This window comes from Balaenoptera physalus (assembly GCF_965194825.1).
Source record: "Balaenoptera physalus genome assembly, chromosome: 3".
Taxonomy (NCBI): domain Eukaryota; kingdom Metazoa; phylum Chordata; class Mammalia; order Artiodactyla; family Balaenopteridae; genus Balaenoptera; species Balaenoptera physalus.
This window is the reverse complement of record NC_138890.1, coordinates 25,926,487-25,943,320: the sequence shown is the minus strand read 5'-3', so window position 1 is coordinate 25,943,320 and position 16,834 is coordinate 25,926,487. Positions and strand designations below refer to the sequence as shown.

The following is a 16,834-nucleotide window of genomic DNA, read 5'->3' as shown; positions in this document are numbered from 1 at the left end:
TGGAACACAAAAATCTGCATTTTGAACAGGCTCCTCGGTGATTTTGAAGAAGCAAGTTAGCCGATTGCATTTACAGCAATGTTAAATCATGATGTTAAATCCCCCCTACCATACGCCTAGACGACCTCTGCGGAGGGTAACAGGGCAAAGAGTTTGGGGTAGGAGAGAGACTACTGAAAATGTACCTATTAAAAGAACATCAACAAGCCTTTATTGCTGGCCCCTTCTCCTCAGCGGCACCAAGTCACCGGGTTCCAGGCATGACCCCCGGAGCCGCCTAGCGCTCCCATGGCCCCCGAAAACGAGGCGCTGCGATCCCACCCCAAGCCTGAGGGGGCGCTATTCAGTTTCGTTCCGATAGGAATGGAGCATTGCTTTCTTTCTGCGCTTGCGCGGCAAGGAAGCCTCACTTCCGGCCTTGCGCGCCCAGGGTCTAAACCCTGCGGTCGCCAGGTAGGTGAGTGCAGGGGTTGCATGCCTCCCTAGACATCTCTCTGCGTGACCCCCAACCGTGCAGTCCGAGCCGTCCTCCCTCAGTCAGCCTCAAGATCCCAGTGCCACCTTCGCCCCACATCCGTTTAGTCAAGCATGTGCTCCCCACGTACGCCTTGCTCTGTGTAACACCCAGAGCCCTCATATCCTTCATTTTCCTTCAGTCGCCTTCTTCCGAGGCCACCTCCCTAGAGCCCTTGCGCGGGGATGGGAGAAGTGTCCTGGGTGGAGAGAATGTCCCGGTACCCCATTGAGCGTCCCTTCGCTCTCTCCCTTGCCTTTCTTTGCAGACCGTCACCATGAAGTTCAACCCCTTCGTGACCTCGGACCGCAGCAAAAACCGCAAACGTCACTTCAATGCCCCCTCCCACGTGCGCAGGAAGATCATGTCGTCTCCGCTCTCCAAGGAGCTGCGGCAGAAGTACAACGTTCGCTCCATGCCCATCCGCAAGGACGACGAGGTCCAGGTACGTGTCCTCCGGGCTCTAGTTACCCAGCTGCGTGGCGCTCGGGCGCCGCCTCTGCCTGAGAACGTCGAGTGTGCTTGGACGTGGAGGACTGGCAGGTAATGTGACCCTGCAGATGTGTTAGACCGGAGATGGGGCCCAGAGTCACCAGAGAGGCCCTGTCCAGCCTAATTTAGAGCATTCCAACTCAATTCTTTAATAATAATAATTTGAGAAATATACTGTCCCAGCCAAGCAAAACTCTTTGTTTTCTTACTTTGTCTGCGAGGCTGCTAGTTTGCCAGACATTGCCCAGGGTGGCTATTTGAACCAGACTTTGCAGGGGAATGTTTTGCGATAAGAGTAGGGTTTTGGTATCATGGAGTTTAGTGGAAGCTGGGCATTTGATGGTGCTGGACTTGGCGGGGAGAATGGAGAAGCAGCAGCAAGTCAGAGGCCTGAAATTGTGAGAGTACGGCCCATGTGAGAAAGTATATGCCCTCTGTTCTCTGTGACTGGAGCTTAGGATTAGGATGTATAGTAGGGAGGGGAAGTGAGGGTGAGTAAAATAGACAGGGGCTGTGTTCATTCCTTGAGGGAATATTTATTGAGCACTTCCCAGGCAGTGTTCCCTAGAACACTAACAGTGCACAAGACCTACAGGCCCCTCTTAAAACCTCAGCACTATTGACTTCTCGGGCTGGATTATTCTTTGTTGTGCTGAGCTCTCCTGGGCACTGTAGGATGTTTAGCAGCACCCCTGGTCTCTCCCCACCAGATGCCAGTAGCACCTCCTCACAGTTATGGCAAGCAGCAATTTTTCCAGGTATTGCCCAGTGTCTCTGGGGAGCAAAATCCACCCCTGCCACCCTCCCCCAGTTGAGAACCATTGTTTTAGAGAATGAAGTAAGGGATTTGGTGGATCACCTAAGGCACTGGGACTCTGAAGCTTTGAGGAGGAAAAGAGTGGAAGCAGGGGATAAGTTAGGCTGAGACTGTGACAGGAATAGCGTAGAAAAAATTAATTCAGAAGTATGGTTCAACCTCTTCTCTCCTGGATCCTTCCCATCAGACATGTTCTAGAATGGGGGGATTGCAAATGCCTCTAGGGTCTAGTTAGGCAAATTAAAGGAAGTGGGCTCTTTTAAGAGAGATAGTCATATACCCTCAGCCCATTGCTGCGATAGGCAAATGAAGACTCTTCAGTTACATTCAGTTGTTGTCAGATTCTTCAGTTTTGCAAGAGACCTGGAAAATCTGGATTCTTTACTTTACAGAAACTGCTTTTGGCTGAGATCACCAATAACCTCTTATTTATTTATTTATGTATTTATGTATGTATGTATTTATTTATGGCTGCATTGGGTCTTTGTTGCTGCGCGGGGCTTTCTCTTTGTTGCAGTGTGCGGGCTTCTCATTGCAGGGCACGGGCTCTAGGTGCATGGGCTTCGGTAGTTGTGGCACATGGGCTCACTAGTTGTGGCTCGCGGGTTGTAGAGTGCAGGCTCAGTAGTTGTGGCGCATGGGCTTAGTTGTTCCACAGCATGTGGAATCTTCCCGGACCAGGGCTTGAACCCGTGTCCCCTGAATTGGTAGGCAGATTCTTAACCACTGTGCCACCAGGGAAGTCCCCACCAACCTCTTTATGACTAAATTCAGTGGTCACATCTTGGTCTCACTGTCCTTGACTTTTGTTTTTGTTTTTTTTCTGGCTGCGTTGAGTCCTTGTTGCTGCGCGTGGGCTTTCTCTAGTTGTGGCGAGCGGGGGCTACTCTTCATTGCGGTGCGCGGGCTTCTCATTGCAGTGGCTTCTCTTGTTGCGGAGCACGGGTTCTAGGCACGTGGGCTTCAGCAGTTGCGGCACATGGGCTCAGCAGTTGTGGCTCGCGGGCTCAGTAGTTGTGGCTCATGGGCCCTAGAGCGCAGGCTCAGCAGTTGTGGTGCACGGGCTTAGTTGCTCTGCGGCATGTGGGATCTTCCCAGACCAGGGCTCAAACCCGTGTCCCCTGCATTGGCAGGCAGATTCTTAACCACTGGGCCACCAGGGAAGCCCCGTCCTTGACTTTTTCAGCAGCATTTGGCATAGGTTGCACCACCTTACTTCTTGAAATAGTTTCTCTTTTTAGCTTCTGTGACACTTCAGGTTCACAATTTACTTGCAACTTCTCAGACTCCTTTGCTGGCTATTTCTCCTCTGTCTGGTCCCTAAATGCTGGAGTTTGTCAGGGCCTGCACCTGGTCTTCCATTGGCTGGCCTACGTGGTCTACCTAGGTGGTAATATTTATTCCTAAAGTTTTAAATGTCTGCTCTGTGCTAACACCTTCCTCTTTTACATCCCAGTCCAAACTACTTTTCTGACCACAGAGCTGTAGATCTAACTGCCTGCTGAACATCTGTATTTGGATATCTCACAGACATCTCAAGCTTCTTATGCATGAGATCCTGATATTCCCACTGCCTCTAAGATCGGATTCTCCTCCCATCTTTCACACCTCAATAAGTGACACTTCTATCTCCCCACTTAGGTATACCATAAACCTTTAAATTATTAACTTTCCCTAACCCCTGTCTTCTAATCTATCACTAAGTCTTGTTGATTTTACCTCCAAAATAAGTCTTGAATCTGACCACTTCTTTATATTTCCATTTTAGTTCAAAGCATCTGTAGCTTCCACTGTTACTCTAGTCCATTCTCCACAGAGTGGCATTGTTTGCAAATCAGATCCTGCTTAACACCTATCAGTGGTGCTTGATGTGCTTCCTGTAAAATCTAAGTCATTGACAAGGCCCTGTGTGAGCCAGTCCAGGTCTAATTCTCTGACCTCATCTCATTATCCCCCACATGCTCTGTACTTCAAACACATTGGTCTTTTCAGGTCCTTAGATGCACCTAAATCTTTTCTCCCTCTGCGTCTTTGTCCAGAACGCTCCCTCTGCCTGGAGTGCTCTTCTCCCCTTTACCTGGCTAACTCCTCCTTTTGCAGCTCTTATATTAATGTCAGTTCCTCAGAAAAGCCTTTCCAGATACTACTCAGTATTTTAGTATAGCATCCTTTATTCTTTTTTCATAGCAATGAACACAATTTGAGATCATTTTTTTAAAAAAACTGAGGCATAATTTACATACAGTGAAATGCACAGGTGAGTTTTGGCAGATGTAAAACCATGTAGCATCACCTTAATATGACATAGACCATTTTTTATCATCTCAGTATCTTCCCATGTGCCCTGTTCCAGTTAGGATTATATATTTGCATGTTTACCTGTTAACTGCCTACTACCCATCAGACTAAGCTCCGTGAGGCCAGAGAACTTTTCTTTTTTGTTACCTGACCTCAGTGCAGAGCCTGGCGCACAACAGGGGCACAGTCAATATTTATTGAATGGATGAAAACTGTTGACTGGATGGAATTGGAAGGTGAGATAAAGAAAAGGAGGGCAGGGGCTTCCCTGGTGGTGCAGTGGTTAAGAATCTGTCTGCCAACACAGGGGACATGGGTTCGAGCCCTGGTCCGGGAAGATTCCACATGCCACGGAGCAACTAAGCCCATGCGCCACAACTACTGAGTGTGCGCTCTAGAGCCTGCGAGCCACATCTACTGAAGTCCGTGAGCCTAGAGCCTGTACTCCGAAACAAGAGAGGCCACTACAACGGGAAGCCCGCACACCACAACAAAGAGTAGCTCCCGCTCACCGTAACTAGAGAAAGCCCGTGCGCAGCAACGAAGGCCCAACACAGCCAAAAATAAATAAATAAAATAAATAAATTTTTTTTTAAATGTGTAAAAAAAAAGAAAAGGAGGGCAGGGGAGAAGGAGCTGCCATTTTTTTAATGCCTGTGGGGTTATGAATGGTTTCCTTTTTAGATATGAAGAAAATGAAACTCAGGTAAAGTAATAAAGAATAATATAGAAAATGAGTGTCTGAGCCAGGAATCCAGGTCTCTTAACTCCAAAGGCCATACTGAGTAAGCACTTCCCTGACCAGGAGAATAAAATCGTCCCAATTAGGTTTGTTAAAACTGCCTTTTCTCTCTTGGGATCTTCTAAATCTCACCTACCTCTTTCTCTGAGCAGTTGACTATGCCTCCTATTTTACAGAGGAAATTAGAACTATTGTCCAGGATCTTGCAGAACTCCCGGCTCCACACCCTCTGACTTACCTGCAGTTGCACCCCTCCCGTCTTCATTCTCTCCTGTTACAGTGAAAGAGAAATCCCTGTTTCTGTGTAAGCTATCCTGCTGCCACTGCATGTGACATCCACCACTCTCTTCTCCCCTCTTGAGATCCTTCTATCTGTTATCCCCTTTCTCTACAGTTTCCTTTACCTCTTCCTCCATACTTGTTCCTTCTCATCAGCATTTAAACATATTCATGTTTCCCCCTCTTTAAAAATAGAAAATTATCCTTTAACTTCACATCCACGTTGAACATGTGTCCTCTCTCATCCTCTTCAGATCCAAGCTCCTTGGGTCAGTCTTTTTTCACCTTCGTCTTCTCACCTCCGGTGAACTCATTGCCTTATCGTAACGGTTTCCATCCCACCACTCCATCGAAAGCACTGTAGCCATGACCACCAGTGACCAGCTTGTTGTCAGCTGTTACTTTATCCTTCCAGTAGCTGACCATCCTAGGGCATTTGACCTTCTTGTCTTGGCTACTCTAACACCACACTTCCTGGTTTGCCATTCTTCCTGGCCACTTCAGTCTCTTTTGTAAGCTCTTCCAAAATGTTGGCTTTTCTCAGATTTCTACATTCTTGTACCACCAGCTCCCTAAGTAAAATCAGGCTTTGAGTTGCCATCTCTGTGGATGACTCGCAGGTCTTTGTCACCAGCCCAGTTGGCCTTCCCGCTGTGTATGGAATTTTCATGTTCCATGCCTCCGGGAAAGGCACATCCATCCATCCAGTTGCCCAGCCAGACTCTGGATGTCATCCTCGCCTCTTCTCCCTCACCTTTCCACAGTCGATTGAGTCTTATCCTGTCTCCCTCCTCGCTGGGTCTAGCGTTTGTCCACTTCTCTTTATCACAGGTGTTCCTTTGACTCCTTTTATTAACATCTTTCTTCAATCAGGATGGTAGTTAATAGGGGCTTTTTCACCTACTTTTTCCATGTGAGGGTCTCTGGTCACGTAGACTGTGGTGGATTTTCAGTGAGGCATGCATAGCTGTTGTCTTTTCAACCTGAAAATCACCCTGGTGAGTAAGCTGAACAATGTGGGTAGACATTTTAGGAGTATTGAGATTTGCCAGTTCTTTACATGTAGTATTTCCTCTGTGCTTATATGGCTACTGCTCAATAGGCTCCTGCCTTTAGGGAAACCATAATCTAGTTGGTGTTTGAACAGAATTGGAGTATGAGCTGACTTTTAGTTGCAAAAATAGCCCACAAGATTTTAATTTAACGTTTTATTTTTTTTCTGACTATAAAATATTTGTATTAATTGTAGAAATCTTGAAATTTAGAAGAACATAAATTAAAAAATAGTCATTAGTAATTCTCCTTCCTTCCTAATGGCAACCATTATTGACATCTGGATATGTCTTCATCTCATGTTATATGCCATATATATATATGAAGCATATACACGTAAGATTCAGGCTATATATATAGCCTTGTATTCTTTTTTCTCTAAAGGTCATATCTTGAGCATTTTCCTTGGTCATAAATTGTTTTTTGAAAACATGGGTTTTAGATGGTTGCCTGAGAATCTCAATATAATTTTTTTTTTAATTGAAGTATAGTTGATTTACAATGTTGTGTTAGTTTCTGGTGTACAGCAAAGTGATTCAGTTACTAAGTATAATTTCTTTAACCATTCTCTGTTTAGATCTTGAGAGTGATTATATATATTTTTTATTTTACTTTTTGTAAAAAATTGAGCTATAATTGACATATAACACGTATTAGTTTTATTTATTTTTTAATATTTATTTTTGGCTGCGCTGGATCTTCATAGCTGCGTGTGGGCTTTCTCTAGTTGCGGCGAGCGGGGTCTACTCTTCGTTGCAGTGCACGGGCTTCTCATTGTGTTGGCTTAGTAGAGCTACTTAGTAGAGCTACTTAGTAGTAGTAGCTCTCTTGTTGTGGAGCACGGACTCTAGACGCATGGGCTTCAGTAGTTGCGGCACATGGGCCCTAGAGCGCAGGGACTTCAGCAGTTGTGGCATGTGGGCTTAGTAGTTATGGTGCACGGGCTTAGTTGCTCCACGGCATGTGGGATCTTCCTGGACCAGGGATCGAACCCGTGTCCCCTGCATTGGCAGGTGGATTCTTAACCACTGGACCACCAGGGAAGTCCCTAACATGTATTAGTTTTAGATGTACAGCGATTATATTCTTTTACTCTCAGGACTAGTCATGTGATGACCATCTTAGTTCAAGGAATGTTTTGTTCAGGTAAGAGAAGAAAAAAATACAGGCAAAGAATTTCCACCTGACTAAGAATAATACAAAGCAGATTTATACCAAAAAAAAAAAAAACCCAGCTGATTTTGATTGAATCAAAATTCAAAATTTGCCTGAATACAAAAAGTTCTATTTTTAGCCTGTGTGTTCCTGATAATTTGTTTCCTCACTATGATGTTCAAGCATTAGAAATGGGGAGAATTCTCTTTTGTATTTTCTCTCAGGTGGTTCGAGGACACTATAAAGGTCAGCAAATTGGCAAGGTAGTCCAGGTGTACAGAAAGAAATATGTCATCTACATCGAGCGGGTGCAGCGTGAGAAGGCTAATGGCACAACTGTCCACGTGGGCATTCACCCAAGCAAGGTATGGCCTGGGACTGCGCAGTGGTAGTGGGCGTGTAGTATAGCATTCCTGCTAGAGTTGTTGGCTGTTGGTACTGTCTGCACAGGCGGCCATGGTAAGGACTTCCTTGGGAGGAAGGCTTGGTTGGTTCACTGGTTTAGTGATATCGTAAGAGATCCAGTTCCTTTCCCTATCTGTTTTGTCATCCTTGGTGAAGGCCCCATCTGCAAGCTGGTAGCAAGAGTGTTCCAGGCATTCCAGGCATCACTTTCCCACTAGAGAGTGTCCAGAGGGACAAGAGAGAACACCTCTTCCTTCGGCCCTCACACCCACCTGGTGGAATATGCTGTTCCTCCTTTAACCTCCCATTTTATACGTTGTATTGTAGGGTCTCTCCTCCAGAGTTTCAGATCCTTAAGGGCAGAATGGTTGGGTCTCACTCATCTTTATGATCTCTGTATTGCCCAGTAGCTGGTGGGAATGCAGGTATTTTTAAAACAATGCATTTTGCCAGCCAAGGGCATTTTGCCAGCCAAGGGCAAATTATATTGCCAACATGGATAGACAAGCCATCCATGTCGGTAGTATAATGTTTCACAAGCTAAATGACACTTCGTACCACTAAATTATCTAAATGGTCTTCTAGATCCTCAAGAGTTAGGAGCTGGGCATTGGGTAGCAGAAGAAGGAACCCAAGCTGCTGTTGTCGAGGGAAGATCTGCTATATAAGATTAATTGTGGTTATAAGTCCTTTCTCCTTAAAAAAAAAAAAAAAAATTCAATATCTTGTTTATTCTCTCATGCTAACAGGTGGTTATTACCAGGCTAAAACTGGACAAAGATCGGAAAAAAATTCTTGAACGAAAAGCCAAATCTCGACAAGTTGGAAAAGAGAAAGGCAAATATAAGGAAGAACTTATTGAGAAAATGCAGGAATGAATATTACCTTTTGTGCAACCACGGTTTATCTGTAGATTCTTTTGCCTGGTGTGTATTCCTTTGAAACTTTTCGAGGTGTCTCTGGAACGTTTCATTTCCTTCCTGTTTCGTTATTGATATGTGGCTCTGTATATCTACTTTTGCTGTTTCGATTAATAATTTTATGAATAAAAATTGGACATGTTTTCTTGTTCCAAAACATATTTATTGCCTTTTATGGCTCTCTAGTAACACAGGGTTTATCTGACACTCTGGTGTTTCTTAATAAATGTTGATTGAATCAGTTATTTCCCATTTTGACTGGTGAAGAAAATGAGTTTAGGTTAATTGTCCAAATCCCAGAGAGCATGAGAGAGAGAGCTGGGATTTGAACCCAGGCTTCGGTGCATCAAAGGACATTCACCTCCCACAGCCATCTGCCTCTGGCGTTCCTCCTGCTCTTAGGTCAGCCCTTTCCTGGAGTCTGACAAGAGCCTACACATTTATATGGAACAGAGAAGAATTTACATATTTGTAGCAGTAAAAGCATTAGTGCTTAGTGGGAAAAGCACTGTCACCAGTCGTCAAGCTCCAATCCCAGCTCTACTACTGGACAGTCAAAGGCCTTTGAGCAAACAGCTCTTCTCTGAGCTTCCATTTTCTCAGTAGTAAAAAGATGGTAATACCTTCATTGCCTTCCTGTCTCATGGAAAATGCAGAAATAAAATGCCAGGATCAAATGGGCTATTTCTGAGCACACTTTGAAAGTGTGAGTGTATAAATTCTAATATCGCTATTATTGTTCAATTAACTTCTATTTCAAATTCTGACATTCACTTTGCACTCAAAGAAGGAATGATTTTTCACTGAAGATTGCTAAGATCACACACCACAGAACTCAGTATGCATGCTCTGACTGTGGCATTGATTTAAGAGTAGGCGGAATGATACTGGCTCTGTAGCCAGACGGATCTTGATTCAAGTCCTGCTCTGGTCTTCAGACAGCCGTTTTTATGACCTTCAGTTTCTCTAGTCTAGGTAAGAAGCTGGAAACGCTGATCTTCAAGGCTGAAAATTAAAGTAGCAGTCCACCAGATTCCCCTGATTTTAGGAGTCACATGGGTGGTTGCTAAAATAGTCTCCAACTCTTGTCTGGAGATTCTGTGATACAGTACGTCTGAAGAGAGAACTCGTCAGGTCCCATGTGCATCTGTATTTTTCATATGGCCCTTGTATGATGCTTATGACTAGGTAAATTTGGGAAATTGTGGATTAGGATGTATACACACAGCACATAAAATAGAGCAGGTGCCCAAAACATGGTGGCTATGTTAGCACACTGAACTGTATGTCTAGGGAGCATAACAAGTAGGTCAACCAGAGGGCTGTGCTTTATTTTTCTAATTTGCAGTTTTGTCTTCATTCTCGAACAACACATGTTTCAGGGCCCCAAATTTGCATAAAAGTCAGATTTCAAACTAGATTATTTTTGTAGTAGGATGACATCTTCTGATGGCTGGTCTGGGCCCTAGGCTCCAGCCATTACACTCACCATGAAACCTAAATTATATTTCCTAAGAGTTAGATTTGGTTTCTTTTCAGCAACTTTGTTCAGTACAAGTGTTAGATAGGAGCTCTGAGAGCTGTAATCTCCCCCAAGTCACACCAGGCTTTTTATCATCAGCCATGTGAATAATAGTGCATGATCAAGAGCAGGAATTTGACATCAATTGAGAGCTCTAATCCCAGCTCGGTCAGCTCCTAGCTGTGTGACCCTGGGCAAATGGCCTAACCTCTCTGGGCCTCAGGTTTGTCATTTATAAAATTGAGATGAAAAGAGTACCTACCTCTGGGACTTCCCTGGTGGTGCAGTGGTTAAGAATCTGCCTGCCAACGTAGGGGACACGGGTTTGAGCCCTGGTCTGGGAAGATCCCACATGCCGCGGCGCAACTAAGCCCGTGCGTCACAACTACTGAGCCTGCGCTCTAGAGCCCATGAGCCACAACTACTGAGCCCGTGTGCCACAACTACTGAAGCCTGCGCACCTAGAGCCCGTGCTCCGCAGCAAGAGAAGCCACCGCAATGAGAAGCCCGTGCACCGCAACGTAGAGTAGCCCCCGCTCGCCGCAACTAGAGAAAGAGCACACAGCAACGAAGACCCAATGCAGCCAAAAATAAAGTAAATAAATTTATTAAGAAGAAGGAAGGAAGGAAGGAGAAAGAAAGAAAGAAAAAAAGAAAAAGAGAAAGAAAAGAAAAAAAAAAGAAAAGAGAAGAGTACCTACTTCACAGAGTTGTCAGACTTACTACTTGAGATACTGCATGTAAAGCACAGAGAGCTCAGCAAATGTTAGCTATTGTCTTTCTGAGGAGATTGGCAGTGCGTTTGTCTGCAGGAGCAGAGGGGAAAGTTTTTCTCCAGGGAGTTTGGATAAATGCTGGTTCTTGAACAAAGGGGGAGGGTTTAAAGGCAGCAATGTTTGGGCTGCTGCAGGAAATGGAGACTGCAGAATGCCATCTGGGTGGGCCTGCTTATCAAGGTTTTGGCCTGGGGGTTTTTAGCATGTTTCCTGGAATGAGTTTGAATTAAGCAGTTTCCTACTGACCTTTTCATCAAATTTGCAGATGTCCATTTACTTGAGTGAGTCCCCTTGTGCTATTTTGGGAAGACTCCAAACTTTTAAACTTCACATAACTGCTTCTGAATGTCTGCTTTCATAGTGCACTTGGGTTGAGATGTTCAGCTACAGAGGTTTCCATGTGAGTTGGGTAGGCAAATAAGTAACCAAATCTTCTGGGAACCCGGCAGAACTGTACTAACCAAGAGTCCTTCATACTCTGCTGATGCTAGACTTTGAGCAGTTCCAATCTGGTAATGGCTTGGGTCTTTGTTCATTGTTCTTTTAAATTAGTTTTTTTTTTTTTTTAAGAAGTAATATATATATAGTACAACATAAAAAGGGACAAAAGGTATACAGTGAAAAGTAAGTTTCCTGGGAATTCCCTGGTGGTCCAGTGGTTAGGACTCCACACTTCCATTGCAGGGGCATGGGTTCAATCCTTGGTCGGGGATGGTTGGGGAACTAAGATCCCACAAGCCGCTCAGCATGGCCAAAAAAAAAAAAAAAAAAGGTAAGTTTCCTTGTCACGCTGACTCTCAGTCACTAAGTTCTCCCCACAAGCAGTCACTGTTTCCAGTCTTTTGTATCCTTCTAGAAATATTCTGTGCATATATGATTGGGTTTTTACTCAAAGTTTGATCTGTAAAGAAGTCTTCATGAGAACAGTAGGTCATCCAAATTTAAATAACTATATGAGATTGATGTATAGCCTGAACACCATAATTACAATATAAACATGCACCAGTAATAAATAAAATATTCTTTGTCCATCAGAAATAATTAAATCAACCACATCCTAGCCTATCCCTAGTAGGAGGGCAGCTAATTCTGCAACAGGTTTTTAAAGGTCTCATCTTAGGCCTTAGATGTCTCTATCTTGTTAAGTAGTGTATAATTTAAGGTTTATTTTGCTTTTGTTTTGTTTTGGTTGACTTACTATTTGAAATAGGAGAGGTAGCATGGCTTAGTGGGAAGAACAGGAGCTACAAAGACCTACATTCAGATGCCGGTTTTGTCGCTTAAAACAGCTAGACTTTGGGCAAGTTACGAATCTGAGCCTCTCTTTCTTAATATGTAAAATGGATTTAATAACATCTATATTAGGTGTTGTGAGCACTGACTGAGACAGGTAATTCAAAGTACCTTGTTTAATGACTGGCACGTGGCCATCGAGAAATGGTAGCTGCAATTATCAGTGGTGTCTGCCGGCAGTGCATGTTCCCTACATATGTGCAGAGCAAACAAGTAGTGAATTCTGCTGGAATTTCAGCTTCTCCACTAACTTCCAACGTTCTCAATCAACTTGGAAAGGAGCTTTATGACTCCGTGGCTTTGTAACCCTGCATGCCTGTTTAGGGGTTCCTTGGGGTTTGAGCTGTAGTGTTTTCTGGTCCACTCTTGTTTATTTCATCCTACTGAAGTTGCCTTCGAGAATTTTCCTCTAATTTAAAAATTATTGAGGGCCCAAAGACGTTATTTATGAGGGTTATATCTATCGATATAATTTACCATATTAGACATTAAAATTTTAAGATTTATTTTAAATTCATTAAAAAAATAATAATAAACCCAAAACATGTTAACAGAAATAACATTTTTAAGGAAAATATCTTTTCCAATACAAAACAAAAAAATGTTGCAAAAAGAGTGACATTGTGTTACATTTTTGCAAAATTCCTTCATGTCTGGTTTAGTAGAAGGCAAATGGATTCTTAACAATGCTTCTGCATTCAGTCTGTTGCAGTATGATGTTTTGGAAGAAAAGGAAGCAAAGGAAGAAAATTCAACCTCACACAGATTGGTAGTTAGAAAAGAGAGGACTTGGTGGACCCCCTGGGAGAGTCTCAGGGACTCCCCAGCAGTCCTGGGACCACGCTGCCCAAAGTCTGGTTTATTTCCCGCAGGAGACTTTAAATGCCTTGAAAGCAGATAATATTTCTTCATTCAGAGGGTCACTGAATCCTAGTTCCTGACCTTCTCCACAGTTTTCACTTGGAACATGTGATAAAATGTTTTGGACAGCCTGACTGATAGAGGGAGCTATTGGCCAATACTAGCCCACAAATATAATACCGAGATTAAATACTTTTCTCTCTCACAGAGGCTGAAACAGATTTCGACAGAACTGGTGTCTGAACAGCCACATCCCTGTGCTCCCCAACATCTGCCTCTCAGAGAGGCTGCCAAGAAGGCAAGGCAAAAGTTAGACTTACCAAGATCAACTTAAAAATATCTGCATTTATTTTAAAAAGGAGAAAAAAATTTACAATAGCCAAAAAAGTGGAAGCAACCCAACTATCCAGCCACGGATGAATGGAGAAACAAAATGTGGTACATACATACAGTTGAATATTATTCAGCCTTAAAAAGGATGGAAATTCTGATACATGCTACAACATGGATGAATCTAGAGGACATTATGCTGAGTGAAATAAGCCAGTCACAAAAAGACAAATGTTCTATGATTCCACTTATATCAGGTATCTTGAGTAGTCAAGCTTATAGAAACAGAAAGTAGGATGGTGGTTGCCAGGGGCGGGGGGAGGAGAGAATGGGGATTTGTTTAGTGGGTATGAAAATGTTCTGGAGATCAGGTGTACAACAGTGTGAATATACTTAACACTTTTGGACTGTACACTTAAAAATGATAAAGAAGGTAAGTTTTATGTTATGTATATTTATTTTGCCACGATTAGAAATAAGTTTTTAAAAAAAGAAATGGGAAGAAAGAGCAAACTTTTTTCTCTAATTTAGTTCTGGATGATTTCACCCTTTTTTAAAAAAATTTATTTATTTATTTATGGCTGTGTTGGGTCTTCGTTTCTGTGCGAGGGCTTTCTCTAGTTGCGGCAAGCGGGGGCCACTCTTCATCGCGGTGCGCGGGCCTCTCACTATCGCGGCCTCTCTTGTTGCGGAGCACAGGCTCCAGACGCGCAGGCTCAGTAATTGTGGCTCACGGGCCCAGTTGCTCCGCGGCATGTGGGATCTTCCCGGACCAGGGTTCGAACCCGTGTCCCCTGCATTAGCAGGCAGACTCTCAACCACTGCACCACCAGGGAGGCCCTTCACCCTTTCTTAACTATTCAATTCAGTTGTACAAGTGTTTATTGAGCACATTCTATGTATAAAGTGCTTCTAAGGAACAAAGATCAGTTAAACAGTGTCCATAATCAAGGAGCTTGCCCTCTAGTAGAGGGTTGGTTAATTTATGCACACAAACAAGTAGAAGGCCACAAGACATGCAATAACAGAATGAAAATAGGTCTTGGTGAAGGTGATGCCTGGACTGGAACTTATGGACAATAGAATTTCTGTTGAGACTGAGTTGTTGCGGGGGGCAGGATGAGCACAAAGGAGACCAACTAGTTTCCTGCCTTGTCCTTCAGGTGAAGGCTTGGAATCGTGTTTCAAGAGATATTAAAGATCTTTGGTCCAATTTCCCATTTAATCCAGGAATCCATTCTAGTTGAATGAAGAAAGAAATCAGGAGGCAATTCCAGGGAAGGAAATGTGACTACTGCAGGGAAACCATGGTCCAGGGTAAAGCACATTGGATTGGTTTATAGATTTGCTTTCCATCTTGCTTCTGCCTGAGAGCTCTGTCAACCTCTCTGAGACTGGGTTCCTCTGTTCCAAGGTTGTCACATACTACAACGAACATATGTGAAAATCCTTGGCAAGCATTTGAAACTCCATGTTACCTTCTCCTTACTATTCTGGCTAATTTCTACTCCTCTTTCAAGGCTTAGCTCAGGACTGGCTGGGATGGAAAAGTTGTGCACTATGGTCCACTCTACCTTCACACTGCATTGAGTGGCCTGCTCACAAGTCCATCTCACCAGCCTGTGAACTCCCTGAGGGGAGGCGGTGTCTGTTTGATTTCTGTAACCCCCAAACTTGGCACAGTGCACAAGTCATTCAGTAGGTAAGTAGCTAAGAGCACTGGCCTTGAAAATCACACCGTCAAAGGTTAAATCCTGGCTCTGCCACTTAGTAGCTATGTGACTCTGGCCAAGATCCTTAACGTCCTCCCTGGGCCTCAGTTTCTTCAACGGCAAAGTGGGGATAATAATGAAAACGACTTCATGGGCTGTCGTGAGGTGTTCAAAACAAACTCAAGCACTTAAAGCTCATGGCCCAGTGCCTGAACAGAAACTTACTATTAAGTTCTTTATATGTTTGTTGCATAAGAAGATAAAGCTGTAAATAACTACACTCTTTTCTTAAAAGGGTCACCTTCGTATCAGAAAACTTTGCTGAGCCCCTGGTGACTTACCCCTACCTCTGGGGCTCTGGGGTGACTGACGTCCCTCAAAGGAGCAGGAGTCCCAAGACCGGCCGGGGGAGGGCGGGGCTCTGTCTCCCGGTCCCCGGCGGGGCGGAGTCCGGCGCGAGGTCACGTGGGGTGCGGGAGGCGGGTCTTTGCGCGCGCAGGTCACGCGGCCGGTGTTGACACTTCCGGGTGGGACCGCAGGGAGGCGGCGGGGCAGGGGCTGGCACCTCCCGCAGCAGCCATGGCGTATACCGGCCTCACCGTGCCTCTCATCGTAATGAGCGTGTTCTGGGGCTTCGTCGGCTTCCTGGTGCCCTGGTTCATCCCTAAGGGTCCCAACCGGGGGTAAGTGGGCCAGGCCCGCCTGGGGAGGGACGCGCGGTGAGGACCCGCAGAGCCGGGAGGGGGAGGGGGCGACCCCGCACCGGTCGGAGACCTTGCCTGGGTGATCCTGCCCTCCAATCAGGCCCCGACCCCCGTGCAGCCCCCCGACTTCCTTATCGCAGCAGCCTCAGTGTCTCCCGGCCTGAGCGTGAGGAGGGTGACTTCCGGCGGACCCTCCTTGGGAAGGAGTTGTAGGGGAATTTTTTCTCATCACGTCTCTGTGTGGGGAGACTGCAGTCGGAAATGGGTTTATACCGACTCAAGGAGAAGTTGGGGTTCGTCCCTAGACGGCTGTGGCCCCTTTAGCCCTGCCGTCCACTCAAATGAGGCCTCGTTTGCCTAAACTTTAAAGGAACGGATCAAATAAATAAAACAGAAATTGATCTCTCTGCCTCACAGGCTGTCGCAGTTGCACAGGACAGCTTGTGCAACAACGTTGAGCCCAGGCCTTGCATCTAGTGGGCGCCAGGATCTAGCTGGGGCTTGATCTAGAGCGAGATTAATTACCAAAGAGTCGGAGGTATTGTTTAGAAACCCCTGCGTCATACCTTTCCAAGGGCTCTCCAGCCCTTGTATATGAGTGTAACAAGCTCTTAGAATAATTGGTTAAGAAAGACTTTTTTCCCCCAGACTTCTTTGTTAAATAGAGCTTTATCTGTTTTGTAAGTAAACTTTTTTTTTTATTGTAGTATGAAACAGAGTCTTATCTTCAAAGGGGCTTTGGAACACCCTCTTTCTAGTTCCTCTTTGCCTTTTAGTCATTTTTTCTCAGCGGCAAGATCATGTGGGGTGAAACTTAGACTGAAGTCACAGATTTGGGGGAACACCATCTCTTGTTTTATTCTTTGAAACGAATTGGTGGCTTCACAGTGCTCTGCGTGCATAGTAGGCATTCAATAAAGAGTTACTGAGTGGATAAGTCTATTGCCTTTATTAAAGGAAA

General features: G+C 44.7%; 2 protein-coding genes and 1 long non-coding RNA gene across 5 annotated transcripts in view; 2 read left to right on the top strand and 1 right to left on the bottom strand.

Annotated features, from left to right (window-relative positions):
- Positions 1 to 351: 351 nt before the first annotated feature.
- Positions 352 to 8,818, top strand: RPL26L1 (ribosomal protein L26 like 1). Of its 2 annotated transcripts, none has more exons than XM_082456348.1 (4): positions 352 to 453; positions 783 to 959; positions 7,575 to 7,715; positions 8,505 to 8,818. In XM_082456348.1, the coding sequence occupies exons 1-4, from the start codon at positions 364 to 366 to the stop codon at positions 8,631 to 8,633; spliced, it is 537 nt and encodes a 178-aa protein (XP_082312474.1). In that variant the 5' UTR covers positions 352 to 363; the 3' UTR covers positions 8,634 to 8,818. The 2 variants fall into 2 exon arrangements, with proteins under 2 accessions (XP_082312474.1, XP_082312475.1); XM_082456349.1 differs by having other exon boundaries at positions 390 to 457.
- Positions 8,819 to 14,006: 5,188 nt separating this feature from the next.
- LOC309658258 overlaps positions 14,007 to 16,834 on the bottom strand; it is a 215,668-nt gene continuing 212,840 nt past the window's right edge. Inside the window, exon 2 of the long non-coding RNA XR_014262149.1 lies at positions 14,007 to 14,125. This is a non-coding gene — a long non-coding RNA (uncharacterized lncRNA). The remainder of the gene's footprint in view (positions 14,126 to 16,834) is intronic.
- ATP6V0E1 (ATPase H+ transporting V0 subunit e1) overlaps positions 15,662 to 16,834 on the top strand; it is a 35,863-nt gene continuing 34,690 nt past the window's right edge. The window contains exon 1 of one of the 2 annotated variants that reach the window (XR_014262115.1): positions 15,662 to 15,852. Coding sequence is in view for 1 of the 2 variants with exons in the window: in XM_082456639.1 (XP_082312765.1) it covers positions 15,749 to 15,852 (104 nt within the window). In the remaining variant the exon portion in view is untranslated. The remainder of the gene's footprint in view (positions 15,853 to 16,834) is intronic. The other variant, XM_082456639.1, reaches the window with a different exon arrangement.